This window comes from Lodderomyces beijingensis (assembly GCF_963989305.1).
Source record: "Lodderomyces beijingensis strain CBS 14171 genome assembly, chromosome: 1".
Classification (NCBI taxonomy): domain Eukaryota; kingdom Fungi; phylum Ascomycota; class Pichiomycetes; order Serinales; family Debaryomycetaceae; genus Lodderomyces; species Lodderomyces beijingensis.
In genome coordinates, this window is record NC_089970.1 from 1,881,774 (window position 1) to 1,901,312 (window position 19,539).

The window sequence follows — 19,539 nt, forward strand, 5'->3', positions numbered from 1 at the left end:
TTAGAGCCTAGCTAGAGCACATGTTTCGGTCGACACTAGCGCCCATGCTGGCTCTCAAGAGGAGCTTGGCCACTTCACTGAGGCTACTCAACGAAGAACTAACCAAAGCATCCTCCAAGAAGATCGACAACCACTTGAACTTTTTAAAAAAATACTACTCGCCCGAGTTGTTAGAGAGCATCAAGATCACCGAATCGCTAGTTGAACCAAAAGAATATCTCAATTTGAAAAGCAGAGGCGTCAAGAGCCGCTCCAGTGTGCCGCCAAAAGAAGTCCACCGCGATTACTCCAAGACCGATCCCGAATGGCAAGAACCCATCTTGTACCCAAATCAAGGTTTAGGTAGAGTTCCATATCCGCCAATTCCGCAAGTGTACAGCCCAGATAGAGACGATTTGAGGATCCGGTTCACTGACGCACCGCGTGGGCCCCATGACCTGGCGCAATCTGCCACGGCCATCAAGACACCGCGCGAAATCTCCCGCGGGATCAGCGAATTGACGGGGTTGAATGAACGGTATATAAGGAATCTTTACGTGCGACCATTGGTGATGAAGCGCGTTTCGCTCAAGACCGCCAAGGGCAACATCCCCAACTTCTTCGTCATGAGCATCGCGGGAGACCGAAACGGGATGATTGGGTTGGGCATCGGCAAATCGAGAGATGGGATCCGCACCGCTGCGACAAAGGCCCACTGGGCCGCTGCTAAAAACTTGAAAGCCATCAAACGGTACGATAACCGCACCATTTTGCAAGCTTTCAATAAGAAGTTCCACGCTTGCAGGTTAAAGTTTAGTCCCGCGCCCATTGGGTTTGGATTGAGATGCAATAGAATTGTGTTTGAAATCTGCCAAGCGGCCGGCATCAAGGACTTACGAGGCAAGATTCATAAACTGAGAAACCCCATGATTGTTGCTCAGGGTTTTGTAGAGGCATTGCAAGAACAGAGGTCGATTGAAGAGTTGGCTTTGAACCGTGGAAAGAAGATTGTTGAGTTGAGAAAAGTGTATTATTCTCAGTAAAGCACTTGTTTTGACTCACTTGTATATATACATAACTCATGTAAATGACAACTTTCGCATTTATTTGGGGGAAAGCTGCCATCTTCTTGTCTCTGTGTGGTATTGGTTGTGACGTATACCCTGTTGTCGCGTGCCATATTCTTGCCAGCGGCTGAACGTCGCAGAAAATTATCACAGACCTCCCACTCCAAAACAGTTGAACTTTGTTATCTTTATCACTAACAAAAAGAGACACACACATATTCCACCCTAGATCAGCACAACTTCTTGCCCCTTGAGCTTCATAGAGATTGCCTACAACTTAGAAATCCACAGTTCCAACTTCTGCACATTTTGCTTGGGAGTTGAGTTGATACACTATCGTTTGGGCGAAAGAAATCATTTTCCCACTTCCCCCAGTTTGAAGTTGCCACCAAAGCTCCATCAAATTCTCTTTCTTTTTTTTCTTTAATTTTTTGTTTTTTTAATTTAAGGACGGACGGACATACCACTGCTGATAGACTGGTCGAGCTCGCAACAGGATCATGGCCGTCGACACCACCTACTATGAGCTTCTCAACATTGAGACAACAGCCACGTCGCTTGAGATCAAAAAGGCATACCGAAAAGCCGCCATCAGATTACACCCAGATAAGAACCCCGATGACCCCACGGCAGCTTCAAGGTTTCAAGAGATTGGCCAGGCGTACCAAGTCTTGAGCGACGACAACTTGAGGGCGAAGTATGACAAGTATGGCATTCAGGGGTCGATACCGCAAGAAGGATTTGAAGATCCTGCCGAGTTTTTCTCGATGATCTTTGGCGGGGAAGCTTTCAAGGATTGGATTGGCGAGTTGAGTTTACTCCAGGAGCTTTCCAAATCTGCTGAACTTTCCGGGTTGTCTGAAGAAGAGGGCAAAAAGACTGAAGCAAAGAATGAACAACAACGACAACAACACCACCAATATCAACACCAGAGTACAGATGATCTGGCTACGAGCGTGGAATCACACGATAGGCCTGCTACTAGCGGGTCGGAGAGGTTGTTCTTGGCCGATTCTGCGCACGATGAATCCAAATTGACCCATAAGGAGCAAGAGGAAAAAAGGAGGAAGGAAGAATTGGAGAAATTCGAAGAAGAGTGCAGGGTAAAGAAGATTGAGACGCGCAACGAGTTGGCAAAAAAATTGGTGGATAAGTTATCACTCATCACGGAAACCGATATGAAGGAAGATGTGGTGGAATCGTTCAAAGCCAAGATCAAGTACGAAGCCGAGTCGTTGAAAATGGAGAGTTTCGGGTTGGAGATCTTGCATACGATTGGCCATGTATACAAGAGCAAATCCAAGATTTTGTTGAAAAACCAGACTTTTTTCGGGTGGGGAGGATTGTGGTATTCTGTCAAAGAGAAGGGAGGTGTTGTCAAGGATACCTTTAGAGCCATTTCGGCTGCCTTGGATGCCCAGCGGACCATGGAAGAGTACTCGCAAATGCAATTGGACAACGAGTATCATGCTAAGAAGGAGGCCGAGGAAGAAATTGCAAAAAAGAATGCCGATGCTGAAAAGTCAAAGTTGGAGGAAGAATTGGAGAATTTAAAGAAGCAGCAGCAGCAGCAGCAGCAAGAGGAAGCAGGCGCTGGAGCTGCAGCTAGAGTTGGGGTTGGAGCTGGAGCTGAGGCGGCCACTGCAACGGCAGAGAGTCTGAGTGCTCAAACTACAACCAAGGATGGGAAGAAAGAAGTTGAACCAACAAAACACACTGCTGAAGATTTAGCAGACATGGAAAAGTTTTTGCTAGCGAAAGTGTTGAATGCCGCATGGAATGGATCAAAATTCGAAATCCAAGGAACATTGCGTGCCGTGTGTGATTTAGTGCTAGACGATGAGGAAGTCCCACTAGAGAAACGAGTCGCCAGGGCGCAGGCCATGAGACTTGTTGGACAGGTTTTCTCGTCAATCACTCGCACCGAGGCTGAAGATGAAGAAGCGCGAGTATTTGAAGAATTGGTTGCCGAGGCTAGCAAGAAACGGGAGAAGAAGAAGAAGAAGCCAAAGGCTGAGGAAGGCAATAACTAGAGAGATAGAGAGTGAGAGATATATATAGAAACGATGCCAGGAAAAATGGGAAATTCTAATGGACAGCTACGGCCAATGTAACCATTTTTGTTGATGAAATTTTTCTTTTTCTTGACCCACACCCCCCCCCCCCCCCTATTGTGGTTGGCATACATTGTCTATGCGACCAAAAGGGAAAGCGCAATCTTGACTCTTGAAGGGCTGAATTCTCTGGTCAAGCCATTGCCAGTTCTCTAAGATTGACTAACATGGATTACAACTAATCATCCTGATTTGGTCTTGCAGAGCTAATCATATCCGATGAATGTAGACACATTATCGCACTTGAAAAAAAAAAAAACCCCCCCTCCACTCATGACAGAATGCAGTGATAAAAAAAATCATCACTTTGCATTCAGTTGGCAACGAACCTCAAGAACTGGTGAGGTATAACTTCAATCACAGTTTTTAGAATCATCGTTTTTGATAAGAATTTCGTTTTAAAAATGGCTAAATTAGAAGCGAGTACATCGAGACTAATTCAAGAAATTAGTTTGAAATCACCCGAGTTGGATCCATGCACGCGATCAAACTATTCTCAATTCCAAATCAACACTACCGAATTGAGATTATCGGTGGACTTTAAAACCAAGACCATACGTGGTGTCGTCACTTATAACCTATCATCGCATAAGGAGGCAGAGGAAGTCGTTTTAGATTGCAAAGATATCAGTGTTCATCGTGTTGAAGTTGACTCGTCACTAGTTGAATTCAAAATATCTGATGCCGTCCCGATTTATGGATCAGCGTTGCACATCCCGTTGAACCGTGACGATCTGACCGGGGAGAAGGAAAAAGCAATGGTGGTGCTGATTGAGTTTGAAACCACCGACAAGTGTACCGCGATCCAATTCATCCAAGGAGACACGGGCCCCTATGTATTTTCGCAATGCCAAGCTATCCACGCCAGGACATTATTTCCCTGTTTCGATACACCAGCAGTGAAATCGCCGTATAAGTTCGTGGCAAAGTCGCCATACAAGGTCACCATGTCCGGCCGCCCCGTGGAATCATCGCCCACAAAAAGCGGAGCCAACACCTATACTTTCGATCAACCTATCCCGATTCCATCGTATTTAGTCTCCATCACATCGGGAAATCTACTCAAGGCGCCAATTGGACCACGGTCCGATGTATATAGCGAAGAGCCGCTTCTCGCGCAATGCCAATGGGAATTTGAAAAAGATATGGAGGGCTTTTTGCAGATTGCCGAGTCGTTGGTGTTTGAATACGAGTGGCAGAGATTCGATTCCTTGGTTCTACCTTCGAGTTTCCCCTATGGCGGGATGGAAATCCCCAACATGACTCAATTGACCCCCACGTTGATCTGCGGGGATCGAAGCCAGGTCAAAGTCATGGCTCACGAATTGGCGCATTCGTGGTCGGGCAATTTGGTGACTAATTGCAGTTGGGAGCATTTCTGGTTGAATGAAGGCTGGACTGTTTATCTCGAGCGGAGGATCTTGGGCGCGATTGCCCGCAAGGAGGCGTTGGCTCAGGGTAACGCTAGTGAAGAAGAAGCAAGTAGGTATGGGGAGCAAGTTAGACATTTCAACATGATTGGCGGATGGAATGCCCTAGTTGAAACATGCAACAACTTTGACCCTGTGTTTACGAAATTGGTGGTGGATTTGCACGGCAAGGATCCAGACGATGCCTTTTCGCGGATCCCTTATGAGAAAGGGTTCTTCTTTTTATACTTTTTGGAGCAGAAATTGGGTGGGTTGAAGGAATTTGACCCGTTTGTCAAGTTTTATTTTGGTAAATTCAGGTACCAGTCATTGAACTCGGCACAATTTGTGCAAGCGTTGTATGAGTTTTATGAACCTTTGGGCAAGAAGAGTGTGTTGGATAGTATCGATTGGAACAAGCGGTTGTTTGAATCTGGTTTACCGGAAGAGCCCCAACTCGATACAAGTTTGGCTGATGAAGTTTTCGCTTATGGAGATAAATGGGTGGACTATGTTAAATTAGGTGGTGGTGGTGGTGAAAAGGGAAACGTTGACAGTGTCCCATTTAAAGATTCGGACATCGAGTCATTCCAAGGAGAACAAGTGATGCTACTCTTAGAATACCTATTTGGACAATTTAAACCAGTGAGTGTATCACCGCAGCTAATCAAGACTTTGCCACAGATATACCCCAGTTTAGCCAATAGTCAAAACGGCGAGATCAAGTCGCGGTGGAACGATATCTTGATCACTTATGGCCAATACACTCCAGAGGATTCGGTGGTGCAGGATTTCGCTGATTGGATTGGACGCACTGGCCGGATGAAGTATGCACGTCCCGGGTACAAACTACTTAAAAATGGGATTTCAAGAGATTATGCTGTAGATGTATTCAAACAACACGAGCTGTTTTATCATCCAATCTGTAAAACAATGATTGAAAAAGATTTGGACTTGGTTTAATGATTTATTCCAGCCTGTCTACCCCTTTTTTTTTTGAAAGGGTAGGGGTAAGAGGGGCCCAAAAAAAAAAGGACTCTAGACGTACACAAATTAGTATTCATCTTTAGAATAATACAGTCAGAAAAAAAAATTCAATGTACATGAGAAGCACTAGTGGTGGCTCTCCTGAGGACTAGCAGTCAGGAGTTGTTCAGAAGGAGCAGCAGCAACAGGAGAAGTACCATCAGCAGCAGTAGCAGCGGCGGGAGCAGGTGTCACATGAGCAACTTCTTTTCTAAACTTATCCAATCTTCTCTGATGATCCTGAATGAACTTAATCACCTTTTTCCGATTTTCTCTCAAGATTTCATTACCGTTGACATCAATGCCATCCAACTTCATCGTCTCCTTCAAGAGCATCTCGTCAAAGTATTTGAACTTGAAATCTTGTTCCTCGGGAGTTAGTCTCGCGTAATCCTCAACGTATTTATCGATATCGGGAACATAGTTCAACTCCACGAAATCCAAAATCTCCTGAATCTCCTTATTGGCCTTTTGCGCCTTGCTCAATCTCTTTTTCGTGGACTTCCTCTTGGGCTTATCAGCGTCTGCATCGTCAGCGTCACCGCTATAATGGGACCTGGCGTGCTTAACGTTGGCACCACCACCACTACCGCCGCCATAGCTGAACAACTTGCCGAGTATGAACAAGGTAGTCAACGAGACCAAAGTCAACGACACGGTGACGGGGTTGATTTTCAAATTTTTAAAGTCGTCGACAACGTCGCCCGCGGTGATGTTTTGCAATTGCTGCAAATGCGGCTCGATTTCCTTGAACGACGTTGGGATCTTGTCCTTGATCAAGTCGATGTAGTGCTGGACCTCTTCCACGGTTGTGGGTATTATTGTTTTCAATTGGTCCATTATTTGTCCAAACCGGTTTCTCAAGCTCCAATTTCAGCTCTCTGTTTTTTTTTTTTCGTTTCTCCGTCCTTTGCTTGCCCTTTAAGCTAGCAATATTGATAGTTGTAGGACTCCTTGGGTGTCGACTTGTCAACTAAGGGGAAAAAGCGGGTCTCTTTTGAAGTTCTTGAAAACTCGGGTGTTTCTGATCAACTTGACACTCGTTCTTGTCTCCCACCAAGCTTGCTCGCTGAAAAGAAAAAGTGCCACAAATTTCAAAGCTCTTGTTTCTTGTGAAGTTTTCCAGTGCCTGTTTCTATACGGCCGCGCTACCACATGTACCCTCCACTGTTCAATGTCGGCAGAGGTTTTGATTCTGGCAGACGGCAACAACTACTTGTTCAATTGTTGCGGTGCTTGGCCAGTGTGCCGTTCACTCGAGTGCAAATCGCATTGGTGGAGTCTGTCTGATCCGTCGCATCCTGGCGGTGGGAGCTGCTGGAATTGAGCAGACATTGGTGCCTCTTTGTCAACAACACACGTTCCCGAGATTTTTGTCTGTTTGGTTTTATTCCGCCGCAACAATCTCCAAGAGTTGCAATTGAACCGTTGGGTACTTTTGTTTCAACAGCCACATGAAGACTGGCTCCGCTTAGGAAGAGTAGCTTGTGCCTGAACTTGAAGCCAATGCGTCTTGAACTTTTCCAAGCACTGTTGGCAGGTTCCGGCTTCAAGCTCTATGCTGCGCGCGACAAAACATATAGAATGTGTGTGCCTCCTCGCGATGATATCTCGCGAGATGGCATCGCTGAATCGCTAAATCCCCACAAGTGCCCTCTCAGTTCATATGTCGTTCAAATTCAGCTTTGCAGACGAAGACGTGGCAAGCGATGACGCCTCAGCTCACCCACCACAGCAGCCACCACAACAAAATCATGCACGGGCTCTCGATTCATTCAAAGTCGCTGCTGAGAATCAGCCGCAGATGATCTCATTTTCTTCAATGCTACAAACTTTGGCCAACGTCAGAGTCACCTTCGACAATTACACCACGCCAGGGGGGAATACCGTGTATAGACGGGAACTATTTGACGTCAAGCATCAAGTGATGACAGAGGAAAACACGGACACGAATGCAATTCAGCTAACGCAATGGTTGATTGACGATAACCGAGCCGATTTGCAGAGTCGAGTGTATGAAGGCGGGTTCAAGAGCTGGGAATGCTCGTATGACTTGGTTGACAAACTCTCGAGCTTGATCAAGCAGGGAAAGCTTCTTTCGCTGCCGCTGCTGCCGCGGGTGGTGTCTATTTTGGAGATGGGATGCGGAACGGCTCTTCCAGCTTCATTCTTGGTCATGAAAAAATTTCAGGCCCGCGACAAACTGCCTATGAAGTTGGTGTTGTCTGATTTCAACCTCGATGCACTACGGTTGGTTACGATCCCGAATTTGTTGATACACTGGTGTCTGACACTCCCGGTGGATAAATTGCGTGAGCTAACTACCAGTGACGAGAACCCCGCTTTCAACAATGACGAGGTGTTTGTAAGTGACAAGTTGATCCACGAGTTTGAGCAGAGCTTGAACGATCACAACGTTGAGATTGTGCTTGTCTCGGGGTCATGGGGCAGCGAGTTCAACGCGTTGGTCAAACCTATGGGGATCAATTTCATTCTCAGCTCGGAAACTATATACTCGCCCGAGACGTTGCCCATAGTTGCCGAGTCGCTTTGGGAGATTTTGGCCGACTCAGGCCAAAGTCACGCGTGTGCTCTTGTGGCTGCTAAAAACATCTATTTTGGAGTTGGTGGGTCTGTGGTTGAGTTTCTCGATTATTTCGATGGTATCAAGAACGAGGCCCTGACTGTTGATGTAGAGGAAATCGACAATCTGCAGCTAAAGAGGTCAATCATTTCCATCGAGTACATAAGCATACAAGATAGAAAATAGAAACATCATGTAGTATACCAGTCACACACAAGGCTAGAGAATCCAGTTTTCAAACCTCTCACCATCTAACTGAACAAGCACACCGGTTCCAACCAAAGGGGCTCGACCCACAGGCCTTGAAGTGGAAAGAACCAAGTTCGGACTTAACTTGTCGAGGCAACGAGACACAAGGCTAGAGAATCCAGTTCTCAAACCTCCCAACATCTAACTGAACAAGCACACTGGTTCCAACCAAAGGGGCTCGACCCACAGGCCTTCAAGTGGAAAGAACCAAGTTCGGACGTACCTTGTCGAGGCAACGAATCAAAAGTGCTGCCAAAACATCAACTGATTTTTTGGAGGACTGAGGCTACCGGCAGAATTGGCCACATCTGCACGACCATAATAACCCCTTCCCCCCTATTCTAGCACGTAGCCAGGGTCAAGAGAAGAGCAGGAAGAAACGAAAGTACAATCCTTCACATATGGTGTTGTTTAACCACCCTCTATACAGACTCCAAGTGAACTATCCCATAACCCGCTGCTCAGTGGTTAGAAAGTTGTCCCGTAGTCTGTATCTATATACATAGCACAAGTCGTGTCCTTTCCACTCTCACCTGTTTTTCTGTTCCGGCCAATCAGACTACCAAATTTCATAAGTCACCGCAGCTCCCTGCACTCGCCTGCCCACCGCGCACTCTCCACCAGCACCACCCACTGAGGGCCCACGCCAGACAGAAAGAGAGAGGAAAAAAAAAAAAAAAGAAGAGATCGATTGGAGGGCCTCTGTTAACACCACGAAGAAGAACAAGAACAACCCAGAAGAGAGGAGGCTGCTTCCAATTGATAAATATCCCACTATCTATATACCAGACCGTGACTAGTTTGTAATCCCTGTTGTTCCCGTTCAAAGACACCACTGGATTTTTTTTTGAAACTTGAACTAGTAGCTTGAATTCGTTCTACTGTTCAAACTACACATTTACACCCACACACACAGATACACTTTTTTTTCTCCTACAAGATGTTGTCCAAGACATTGCAAAGACAAGCACTTAGGTTCAACAGCAGCTCAGTGGCCAAATCGGCCGCTTCGTCTGCTCCGAGGGCCCTTTCCAACGCTTACCTCGGTAAGATCGAGAACAGATGGACCACCTTGCCCAAGGAGGACCAGCACACGTTGATAGAGGAATTGAAAACGAGAATGGAGTTGCCATGGCAAGAGTTGACCACGGCTGAAAAGAGAGCTGCCTACTATATATCCTTTGGAGAGTGGGGGCCCAGAAGACCCTTGTATGCGCCTGGGGAAAAGAGCCAAATCTTTTGGATTGTGACTGGGTCCGTGATTGGCTCGATTGTGTTGTTTATTGGCGTCAAACAGTTGGCTTCTCCTCCTCCAAAGACCTTGGAGAGAGAATGGATGGAGGCTTCTGACGAGTACTTGAAATCTAAGAATGCCAATCCTTTCACTGGTTACTCTCAAATTCAATAAATCTGATTGGCTGGTTGTGACCCGGGCGGTGGAGCAACTAATGAGAAGGATGATGACGATGATGGTTTTGTTGTCTATTGAGTTGACGATATACAAGATGGTTGATCACACATTTACATTGGATTTATTTATGTCATTCGAACCAATAAACGATAATAAAAAAAACTGAACCTACTTTTTCTATTGAGCAGTAAATAACATCTCTTGAATTTACACAACTATAATCAAAGGTGTTAAGCTGGGCTTTGTTATTCCATCTCTTGAATTTACACAACTATAATCAGAGGTGTTAAGCTGGGCTTTGTTATTCCGGGTAGGCTGACTCGCACGAAATATATATTTCACTCTCAACGGTATGGAGCATCAGCATCTATACAATACTGCAACTCCTGTTCCCACTTGTCACCATTGTCCAACAACTTCTCCTTGTTATACAACAACTCTTCTCTAGTAGCAGTACTATACTCGACATTGGGACTCTCAACAATCGCATCAACAGGACACGATTCCTGGCAATAACCACAGTAAATACACTTGGTCATATCAATGTCGTACTTGTACGTTCTTCTCGACCCATCAACTCGCTCCTCAGCCTCAATTGTGATAGCTTGAGCAGGACAGATGGCCTCGCACAACTTGCACGCAATGCACCGCTCTTCACCCAGCGGATATCTCCTCAACGCATGCTCACCGCGGAATCGAGGCGAGACGGGCCCCTTTTCAAATGGATAGTATATGGTATAGGGGGCGCGAAAGTACATCTCTAAACAAATGTACATACCACGTGCAATCTCGGATAAAAAGAAGTATTTCGTGGCTTTGGAAATGGCCGACTCGCCGCTTTCTTCCCATGTCTTTGGTTTGGGCTGTCTGAAGTTCTTGGGCCATGCCGACTGCGTTGATCCTCCCGTTGTGAGGTACTCGGTCGACTCCGTTGCCAATGCTGGCTTCTGAAGCACCCCGGTGGATGATATGAGCCGGATTGAGTGTCTGAGGCCTGCGTGCTGATTTGGCTGTGGATGGAGTTTGAGCAACGATGATTTCAGACTGGCGATTATTGGTCTAAACATTGTGAAAATAAAAAAAAAAAAAAGATAAAAAAAGGATATGAGTGAGTGGTTCTGTTGCGAGGGGTGTTTGGGTTATCAGCAAGATTCTAATCGAGTCAGGTAATAGGACCGGGATAGATTTTGAAAACGTTATGTCAAGTCCCTGGCTGTTTCTTGTTGTTCAAGAGCTTTGCAAATGACAGTGGTGGTAATTTTTCTAACAGAGGTTGTGCTAGAGACTCTATGACACAGTTGGTAGCGATTTTTTTTTTTGAATAAGCAGCAAAAGTCACTTCTGTCATTGGTTGCCATGCGACCGCTACCACGTGTGCAGTGGAAGGGTATCCATATCTCCAACACCAGACTCATTCCACGATTACATTCAATAAACCTTTCTATTCATCAAGAAAAATGCAATTTATGTGTTATATAAATATGTATAGTAAAGGTCTCACCATTTCGATCCAACCATGATGGCTGTAGGATCACTAGGCTTTTCCACTTCATTAAAATGCGTTCTAAATAATCTCTCGTCACTGACGCTAAACTCCAGCTCAAACTCTTGACTCCACTGGGTAAACTTTATCAAGTCTTGAGGGTTCAAAGTCAAGTCAAACATGGGCACGCTATTGTACTTTGACAACACTTCGCTGACCCAGTCTTTCTCAGGTGTCGTCTCGGTATTGGGGGACGAAATTTGACCTCCGCCATTGATGCAACCTTGAGGACATGCCATGATTTCGACATAGTCAACTTTCGAAGGATCGGCTACTTCATCGGCAGCTTTTGGCAGCTCTGATCTAGCAGCAGCCACTCTTGCCCTTCGACGAGCTGCGAGTGGGTTAACTTTGGTTGCTGGGCCCGCGCCTGTAGTGCTGTTCCCCGGTTTCAATTTCCGCACTAGATTCTGGATATTTCTAAACCCATTGACAATGGCAGAACTGGCGATTTTTTCCTCTCGATAAAGCAACCGCATTTCATAAACATCCGAGTTCTTGCCTTGAATCACCTTCATTGCAAAGTCTTGCCGGTTGTGACCTCGCTTCACGAGAGTGTCTTGCACTAAACGGAGATAGGTGTATGCATACCCACCCGATGACGAGCCAGGGTCATTCGACCATGAATACTGCACAAAGGGCCAACTGGGTGGCGCAAACTGCTGATAGACTTTGTCAATGCTCAGATGCATTATTGCTGGTTCCACCAAATGAGAGCTTTGTTTAGTAGGGACTAATTGGTATTTCCCTTGCGACTCATCGATCAAAGTGACCAATTCTTTTGCAGTCAACACACAGTCGACATCGGGAGTCGAGTCTCCAAACAACTCAGGCCTGGCGCTTTCCAACTTCTTATCAAAACAGGGCATGATCGATAAATGGTAGACTTGCGATGTGGCAACGTTATTGGCCTGCGCTGTGAGGGTCTTGACGAGACATCCCGTGATTTGTTGCGCTGATTTAACGGTGGATATCATCGGTAGCACATAGGGGTGCGTCTTTTCCGCATATAGCACCCATCCAGGACATACAGATGACAACACCGGGTGTTTCACCTGCTCTCCAGCTTCATTCTGCTCCTTTATCTTTTTCAGGATCGTGTTCTGTGATTCGTTGAGAAGGGAAAGTTTTCTTCCCAATGACGTTCCCACCACATACTTAAACCCCATTTGAAAAACCAAAAGATTTACAAGTGATTTGTCCATATCCTCCACGCCCACATTGTAAGCTGTTGCAAGCGAAGCTCGCAGTTGCTGAGATATGCTAGCAACGAAAATCTTACCTCTAGAGTCTGGCGACTCCAACGCTTTCAAAAGCTCTTGATGAGAGTGCTGCGCCACCAACACCTCCTCGGCCGAAGTTATACACCCGGAACATGCAAGACAATCAGCTAATGAAATCTGAGCCGGATTCAACGCCGTCTGCTTGCCATCTATTTGTGAGATCTCCAAAGGGTTGCCCTGTGAGTCTATTTGAATCTCAACTTGGCCTTCATCTGCAGAGGGATCAGCCGTTGTGCTGACATTTTCAACTGGCTTTATGCATGCGACTCCAGGTGATATAAAGTCGTTTAGATCGTCTGCTGAAAGTATTGCGCTCATCGCCTTGGAATCATCCAGAAATTGTGATGTGATTTGATGTGATTGTTGCAAAGAAATCCTGATGGAGTCTTTTTTTTTTGTAAAAGTTTTTGATTGATAAGCAAAGACCCATAGATTATCAAGAGCCGCACTTGCTACCTAAAAGGGTTAAATATGGAGGTGCTTGCCAATACATATAGTGAATGCTAGATGTTACATCTAATTGGAATTCAGTGGGATTTATAGATAAACGCAAACTGACTTTATAATCCATGTTATTTACAGCCTAACAGTGCCCTCGGGGGTGTCAACTTCAGCTTCAACGTCGCCTTCATCAAGATCCGCTTCGTCTGCGCTAAATTCGCCCAATTCAAAATCATCCGTTGGTAATCCGGTGTAGGGCTTGATGTAGATTTCTCCATCTTCATCGTATCCAACTAGTTTCAAGTAGAACCAGATGAGCAATAGCAACCAAAGATAGATCAAAAACGCCGCAGCACCAATCACCAAGATATAAGCAGAATGGTCGCTTCCCAAATCATGCACCAATTGCAACTGTTCTTCAGTTGCGCCCATGAATGAAATCCCGGACAAGGTGAGACAAAATGGAGGCAAATACTGGAAGGACAAGATTTTACCCAGCGGCGCATTGCATGATTTGTCTTTCAATACAAATGCAATCTCGACAATTCTCGTGATTCCCGCACTCATCAAGGCAATGCCAAAGACAGCATGGACTCTAGTTGAAATTTCCAGGTGCTGGAAATGCTGAGACATGGACCAACCAGTGAATATCAACAACAACGCGGGAATGAATGATCTTCTATTGCCTCTGGAAAGAAACATTCCCAACAAGCCGCCGCCCCACCAAATGATCCCCATTGCCGTGTGTTGGTAATCGCCCATATTCCACCCTTCTTTGCCCCATCTGTGCTCGGTAAATGTATTGACAATGCCCCAAAGCATCATCACCGTTGAATCGTAAAACTCTTGCGATGTGAGTTTGCGAGCGTCCGTGTGTTTCTCCAATTGATGTTTTCTAATCCAGGGAACAACAAGAACCATCGCCAATATAAATGAATAAAGTATAAATGCTGAACCCATTATCCCGTGAGCTATGCATTGGCCAGTGTGTCTTCCATAGCAAAAGCCAAAAAGTGCAATTGGCGCCATGCAAACTCTGACCCAACCAGTCAAAACACACGCCAATGATAATGCCTTGTATATTTTATAGTGTAGTCCATATTCATTATAATGTTTAGACAAGTGAGGGTAAAATCTGTTAATCACCAAATTACTTCCATTTGATAGAGTTCCCACGAAAATGGTCACCCCCAACAATATACTCAAGAACCAACTAGTGCCTTTTGAAGTTCGGTTTTCGTGATTATCTACATTATCGGGAAATGGCAAAAACATGGATTCAACCACCGAGTACGCGGTGGCGATGTATTGCAACAACAAAGACCAATTGAGTCTATTGGCCATTGCTAACGACGCGCTTATCGATGGCACAATGAGCAAGATGAAGAGAGTCATTATCCAGTGGAACGATTTGGAGCCGGCGTTGACGGGGTGAAACTCCGGTAGCTCTTCGTCCATATCCATTTCCATGGCCCAGGCCTTGGACACGACGAGTGCCGCAACTGCTAATAGCAGGGTCCAGTGAGTTCTATACATGCTCAATTGGTGGTGAAAATAGCAACCGTGTTGGAAAATCTTCAGTATAGATATCTATGTATACGTACGGATGTGTAGATGTGGATTTTTGAAAGTTGGTTCGTGGGGGTTACGCGTAGTTCGGCATTTTCCTCTTCTTCCAATATCCTCAAACGTGTCTCGGTGTAATTTCCAAGCAGATCAGACGACCCTACCACACCTCACATATGCATACACGTAAACATACATGCTAGCACCACACTCACTCACTGGGAAGCAACAGATTGGCATATACGATTAGGTTTTCAGAACCAGCCTTGCAAGATTCAAACTCCATCTTTGTTCAAGAACCAATGGTGCAGCGTTAACATGTGTCAGAAATAGAGACTTGAAATGGTTGCCAAATATAATAAAGACCGGTATTATTTGATGCCCAAACGGGGGAAGGGGACAGTGTTGGATTACAACCAGAGGCATAGGTAACTCATCCAGTAGAGAATAATAACAGTCCCCCAAAAGGAGGTTCGAAGCGAGAGAAGCAGCTTCAAACTCATATACACTTGACACGTATCGACGAGGATAGTTCCCCCGCCCACCCCCCTGCCTGCCTTTGTTGTTCAATGTTGCTTCCTCCTGATGTTACCTATACATTTGCTTGATTTTGTCGGTAAAAAGCGAAAAGAAGCCTCAGCCTTCTCACTCATGGAAAAGAGGGAGAAAGAGAGAGAATTGCCGAGGCAACTAACACGCTAGCGAAGCAAGTTGCCACCCATTTGACCCACTCGCGAAGTGGAAAAAGAAAAAAAGAGTGGCGCTGGCGGCGGCGTTGCCAGTGACGGTGGAGTAAGAGAAATCCAGCGTGTTTTCTCTTACTCCACCGCCAATGTCAAGTGTCAAGTGTCGATGTTGCATGCTGGGTGAGTGTGGGCGTCGGCATACTTGTCAAGTACGCCAAAATAGGAAAGTTCCCGCTGGGGTGAAATTTTTCACCAATTTTTCGTTCTTTCTTTTTGCGAAACTTGAAGCTGCATGCTCTTCACGGAGGCGAGCCGCCGTTGTCTGTTCTTACACTCGTGCCTGCCATAATATGTAGAGCTGTGTGTTTGTTGGTGGCACTGATAGATCCGCCCTGTGTGGTTGGACACGTATGCCGTATTGCAGTGGTGCCAGAGTATGCGCGCTACCACCTGTCAATATTTCAATAAAACTTGCCAGCTGAACTTTCGTTACAAACCACCGGAAACAACCACCGGAAACAACCACTTTCAATCACAGCTGGCAACTTCTGGGGTGTTACGTTTCACTACAGGACCGGTACCCTTTTTCTCGAAATATCGGGGAACCCCATATACAGGCTGGATACTTATAAAAACCCCATTTTTTTTTTTCGTTTATATAGCTAGACACTCTGAACCCTTGAACATTTGAACACTTGAGGGAGACACTGGAGAAGAGGACTGCTAACCAAAAGAAAAGACACTTGACGCTTTTGCTTGATATATACACACAGTTGAAGAATAGTTTTTATTTTACAAAAGACAACCATGTTGCCTGTACGACTGCTACTTTGCATACTACTTTTCCTAGTATCCTATAGTCGCCAGAGCCAAATACCACCACGAGACTATGACAAGCTCAACTACTTTCTCGTTGAATTAAACACTACGCACAGTCAAAAACCGTTGGTAGACTTTATTTCCCAATACAAGGATCATTATAGATTCGAACACCAAGTTCACTCATTAGATAACTATTATGTATTTAGCATAGACAAACAGCATCCTCACAATTCGTTCTTGGGCAATCACAACTCGAATAACCACAATAGAATCAAGAGATCGCCAGGATTCGAAGATGTTCACGATCATTTAATTAATAATATTCAGTCGCTACATATGTTGCCACCTAAAAAATTGTCAAAGAGGTTACCGGTATTTATAGATGCAAAAGACGTACAAGAAGCTGGCAATGGTGGCTATGATGGTGGGCTCCAAACTCAACAGCCTCCATCGGAGTTTGAAAAAGCTCAAAAAAGATTAGCTGAAGTGTCTATAAAATTGGGCATCCAAGATCCCGAGTTTGCTAGCCAATGGCATCTTTTAAACTTAAAGTACCCGGGACATGATGTAAATGCCACTGGGTTGTGGATGGAGGATATCTTGGGGCAAGGAATCGTTACTGCTATTGTTGATGATGGATTGGACGCCGAGAGCGAGGACTTGCAAGAAAACTTCAGTGCCAAAGGCTCATGGGACTTCAACGACAACGTTAATATCCCTTTACCACGTTTATTTGACGACTACCATGGCACGAGATGCGCCGGTGAGATTGCTGCTGTCAAGAATGACGTTTGTGGAATCGGTGTAGCTTACAAGTCGCAAGTTGCCGGTATCAGGATCTTGTCGGGATCCATCACATCTGCTGAAGAAGCTGCTGCAATGTGTTATGGCTTGGATGTCAACGACATTTACTCGTGTTCGTGGGGTCCCACAGATAATGGCAGGACTTTAAGCGAACCGGAAGTTGTCGTGAAACAAGCAATGATTAAAGGAATTCAAGAAGGCAGAAACAACAAGGGGGCCATTTATGTGTTTGCATCGGGCAACGGAGGACGTTTTAGCGACTCGTGCAACTTTGACGGCTACACTAACTCGATCTATTCTATCACCGTTGGAGCTATTGACTACAAAGGTATACATCCAGCATATTCCGAGGCGTGCTCAGCAGTCATGGTGGTTACCTATTCTTCCGGATCAGGCGAACACATCCATACCACCGATATCAAAAAGAAGTGCAGTGCATCTCACGGTGGAACTTCAGCAGCTGCACCATTGGCAAGTGGAATCTTTTCGTTGATTCTTAGCGTGAATCCGGATTTGACATGGAGAGACTTGCAATATATCAATGTGCTCAGTGCCACACCCATCAATGAAGAAGATGGCAACTATCAAACCACAGCATTGGGACGCTTGTATTCCCACAGATATGGCTATGGTAAGACTGATGCTTACAAGATGGTTCAATTTGCCAAGACTTGGAAAAATGTCAAGCCTCAAGCGTGGTATTATAGTGATGTCATAGAGGTGAACCAGAAAATATCACTACACAAACCACCACCGCCAATGCAACAAGAAGAGCAAGAGGAAGAAGAAAATCCATTGAAAATCATCAAATCTACAATTACTGTCACCAAAGAAGATCTCAAGGTGATGAATGTTGATAAAGTGGAACACATCACTGTAAAGGTCAACATTGGTGCTTCATTTAGAGGTCGAGTCGGGGTCAGACTCATTTCACCCTCGGGCGTCATTTCAGATTTGGCCACTTTCAGACCGGGTGACTCTTCATTCCGTGGCTTTGAAGACTGGACTTTTATGTCCGTGGCGCATTGGGGAGAAGATGGATTGGGTGAATGGGAGATTGAAGTTTTCTCGGACGATTCGCATGCCGATCCGATCGACATTGAGTTTAAGAACTGGCAATTTAGAATCTTTGGTGAGAGTATTGACGCTGACAAGGCTGAAACGTATGAGTTGTTGAAGGACTATGCCGCTGTTCGAAGAGATAGAATCGAGGAGGGCAAAAACAAAGAGCCAGAGGCCACAACCAATACCAGCACCGAGGAGGGTGCAACGAGCACCACTGAAGAGCCATTGACGACTTCTCTGACGCCTGAAGACTCGACAACAACAACAACGACAGCAGCAGCAACCACGGAACTTTCAACCTCAACCGTTTCCACCACCACCACCACCGAGTCTCCCTCTTCAACTCCAACCGGTGACGATGATGATGACGATCATGAAGAGGAAGGAGGATTGCCCACTGATGAACCCGATGATGGCAAGCACAAGTCATCAAATCACACTGGCCAATATTTCATGGCACTTGCAGTTCTCGGATTCATTGCCGTGCTCGTCATTATGAAACGTCAAAGATCAGCGGCAGCAAAACGCAGAATGGTGAGAGATGATTTTGAGTTTGACATTATTCCCGGTGATGACTATACCGACTCGGACGATGAAGAAGACAATCGTCCGACTAATCCTAGGCCACGTTCCCATTTCGACTCATTTGACTTGGGCCGTGATGGCGGGAAAATCTCGAAACAAGATGATGCAGCAAGAGACCGTCTCTTTGAGCAATTCAATGCTGAGAGTTTACCTGATTATGATGACGAGATGTTCAAAATAGGTGAAGATGAAGAAGAAGAAGAAGAAGAAGACGATAGATTAGTTGGTGGCAGTGGAGGCATTGGAAAGGACAAGGATAAGGACAAGAAAAAAGTTGCATTTAAAAACGATCTGAAACTGGGTGGGAAAAACAAGGATCAAGAAGAAGGCAAGCTGTTGATTGATCATGCGGAGGGAGTAGATGAAGGTGAAACCGAAACAACAAAGCTGGATAGAGACACTGACTCGGTGTAAAACAAAAATGATGATACTTGTTTTTCATTTTTTTTTTTCACTTTTGTCTTTTTTGGATATTTATTTCTCAAATAGCATTATTTCTTCTTCTTTTTTAATGCAAATAGATGACTATAGACTGAGTTACGCCTGATGGTGTTTAAGTGGTTGTTGGTGGAGATTGAGAAACGGCAGAGTTTTTCCACTTTGAAACAACGAGCCGTTTCCAAGCTAGTTTCCACATTGAGCCATCACATAGAGACAAGGGTTGAAACCGTCCACTTTGAACATACAGAAGGAAATAGGGGTTGTCGACGATTTCGTTGATCTCAATGCTCAACTGCCTCATCTTGCCATTACTTGACACTGCATCAAAGTTTCAAGTTTTCAAACGTGCTCTCTTCTTTTGCTCCAGGGTGGAAACTGTAAAAATTTTACAGCCATTGCCAGGCCTGATTCAAGCAATTTTTTTTGGGGAGAAATTACTCAAATCATCTCTACATCCAAAAGCC

The 19,539-nt window shown here is 45.3% G+C and overlaps 10 protein-coding genes across 10 annotated transcripts; 6 read left to right on the top strand and 4 right to left on the bottom strand. All coding sequences in view use genetic code 12, as the record gives it.

Annotated features, from left to right (window-relative positions):
* Positions 1-20: 20 nt before the first annotated feature.
* LODBEIA_P07620 (mitochondrial 37S ribosomal protein uS5m) lies at positions 21-1,022 on the top strand (the record flags this gene model as incomplete). The annotated part of the gene is made up of 1 exon (XM_066976718.1): positions 21-1,022. The coding sequence occupies one exon, from the start codon at positions 21-23 to the stop codon at positions 1,020-1,022; it is 1,002 nt and encodes a 333-aa protein (XP_066827700.1).
* A 524-nt stretch (positions 1,023-1,546) lies between these two features.
* On the top strand, positions 1,547-3,079 carry LODBEIA_P07630 (uncharacterized protein; the record flags this gene model as incomplete). The annotated part of the gene is made up of 1 exon (XM_066976719.1): positions 1,547-3,079. The coding sequence occupies one exon, from the start codon at positions 1,547-1,549 to the stop codon at positions 3,077-3,079; it is 1,533 nt and encodes a 510-aa protein (XP_066827701.1).
* Positions 3,080-3,564: 485 nt separating this feature from the next.
* On the top strand, positions 3,565-5,532 carry LODBEIA_P07640 (uncharacterized protein; the record flags this gene model as incomplete). The annotated part of the gene is made up of 1 exon (XM_066976720.1): positions 3,565-5,532. The coding sequence occupies one exon, from the start codon at positions 3,565-3,567 to the stop codon at positions 5,530-5,532; it is 1,968 nt and encodes a 655-aa protein (XP_066827702.1).
* Positions 5,533-5,682: 150 nt separating this feature from the next.
* LODBEIA_P07650 (uncharacterized protein) lies at positions 5,683-6,435 on the bottom strand (the record flags this gene model as incomplete). Its single annotated transcript, XM_066976721.1, has 1 exon — positions 5,683-6,435. One exon carries the CDS (start codon positions 6,433-6,435, stop codon positions 5,683-5,685), a length of 753 nt encoding a protein of 250 aa, XP_066827703.1.
* Positions 6,436-7,261: 826 nt separating this feature from the next.
* Positions 7,262-8,365, top strand: LODBEIA_P07660 (uncharacterized protein; the record flags this gene model as incomplete). Its single annotated transcript, XM_066976722.1, has 1 exon — positions 7,262-8,365. One exon carries the CDS (start codon positions 7,262-7,264, stop codon positions 8,363-8,365), a length of 1,104 nt encoding a protein of 367 aa, XP_066827704.1.
* A 1,003-nt stretch (positions 8,366-9,368) lies between these two features.
* Positions 9,369-9,836, top strand: LODBEIA_P07670 (uncharacterized protein; the record flags this gene model as incomplete). The annotated part of the gene is made up of 1 exon (XM_066976723.1): positions 9,369-9,836. One exon carries the CDS (start codon positions 9,369-9,371, stop codon positions 9,834-9,836), a length of 468 nt encoding a protein of 155 aa, XP_066827705.1.
* A 347-nt stretch (positions 9,837-10,183) lies between these two features.
* Positions 10,184-10,906, bottom strand: LODBEIA_P07680 (uncharacterized protein; the record flags this gene model as incomplete). Its single annotated transcript, XM_066976724.1, has 1 exon — positions 10,184-10,906. The coding sequence occupies one exon, from the start codon at positions 10,904-10,906 to the stop codon at positions 10,184-10,186; it is 723 nt and encodes a 240-aa protein (XP_066827706.1).
* A 430-nt stretch (positions 10,907-11,336) lies between these two features.
* Positions 11,337-12,983, bottom strand: LODBEIA_P07690 (uncharacterized protein; the record flags this gene model as incomplete). Its single annotated transcript, XM_066976725.1, has 1 exon — positions 11,337-12,983. One exon carries the CDS (start codon positions 12,981-12,983, stop codon positions 11,337-11,339), a length of 1,647 nt encoding a protein of 548 aa, XP_066827707.1.
* Positions 12,984-13,241: 258 nt separating this feature from the next.
* Positions 13,242-14,642, bottom strand: LODBEIA_P07700 (uncharacterized protein; the record flags this gene model as incomplete). Its single annotated transcript, XM_066976727.1, has 1 exon — positions 13,242-14,642. The coding sequence occupies one exon, from the start codon at positions 14,640-14,642 to the stop codon at positions 13,242-13,244; it is 1,401 nt and encodes a 466-aa protein (XP_066827708.1).
* Positions 14,643-16,165: 1,523 nt separating this feature from the next.
* Positions 16,166-19,048, top strand: LODBEIA_P07710 (uncharacterized protein; the record flags this gene model as incomplete). The annotated part of the gene is made up of 1 exon (XM_066976728.1): positions 16,166-19,048. One exon carries the CDS (start codon positions 16,166-16,168, stop codon positions 19,046-19,048), a length of 2,883 nt encoding a protein of 960 aa, XP_066827709.1.
* Between the last annotated feature and the right edge of the window lie 491 nt (positions 19,049-19,539).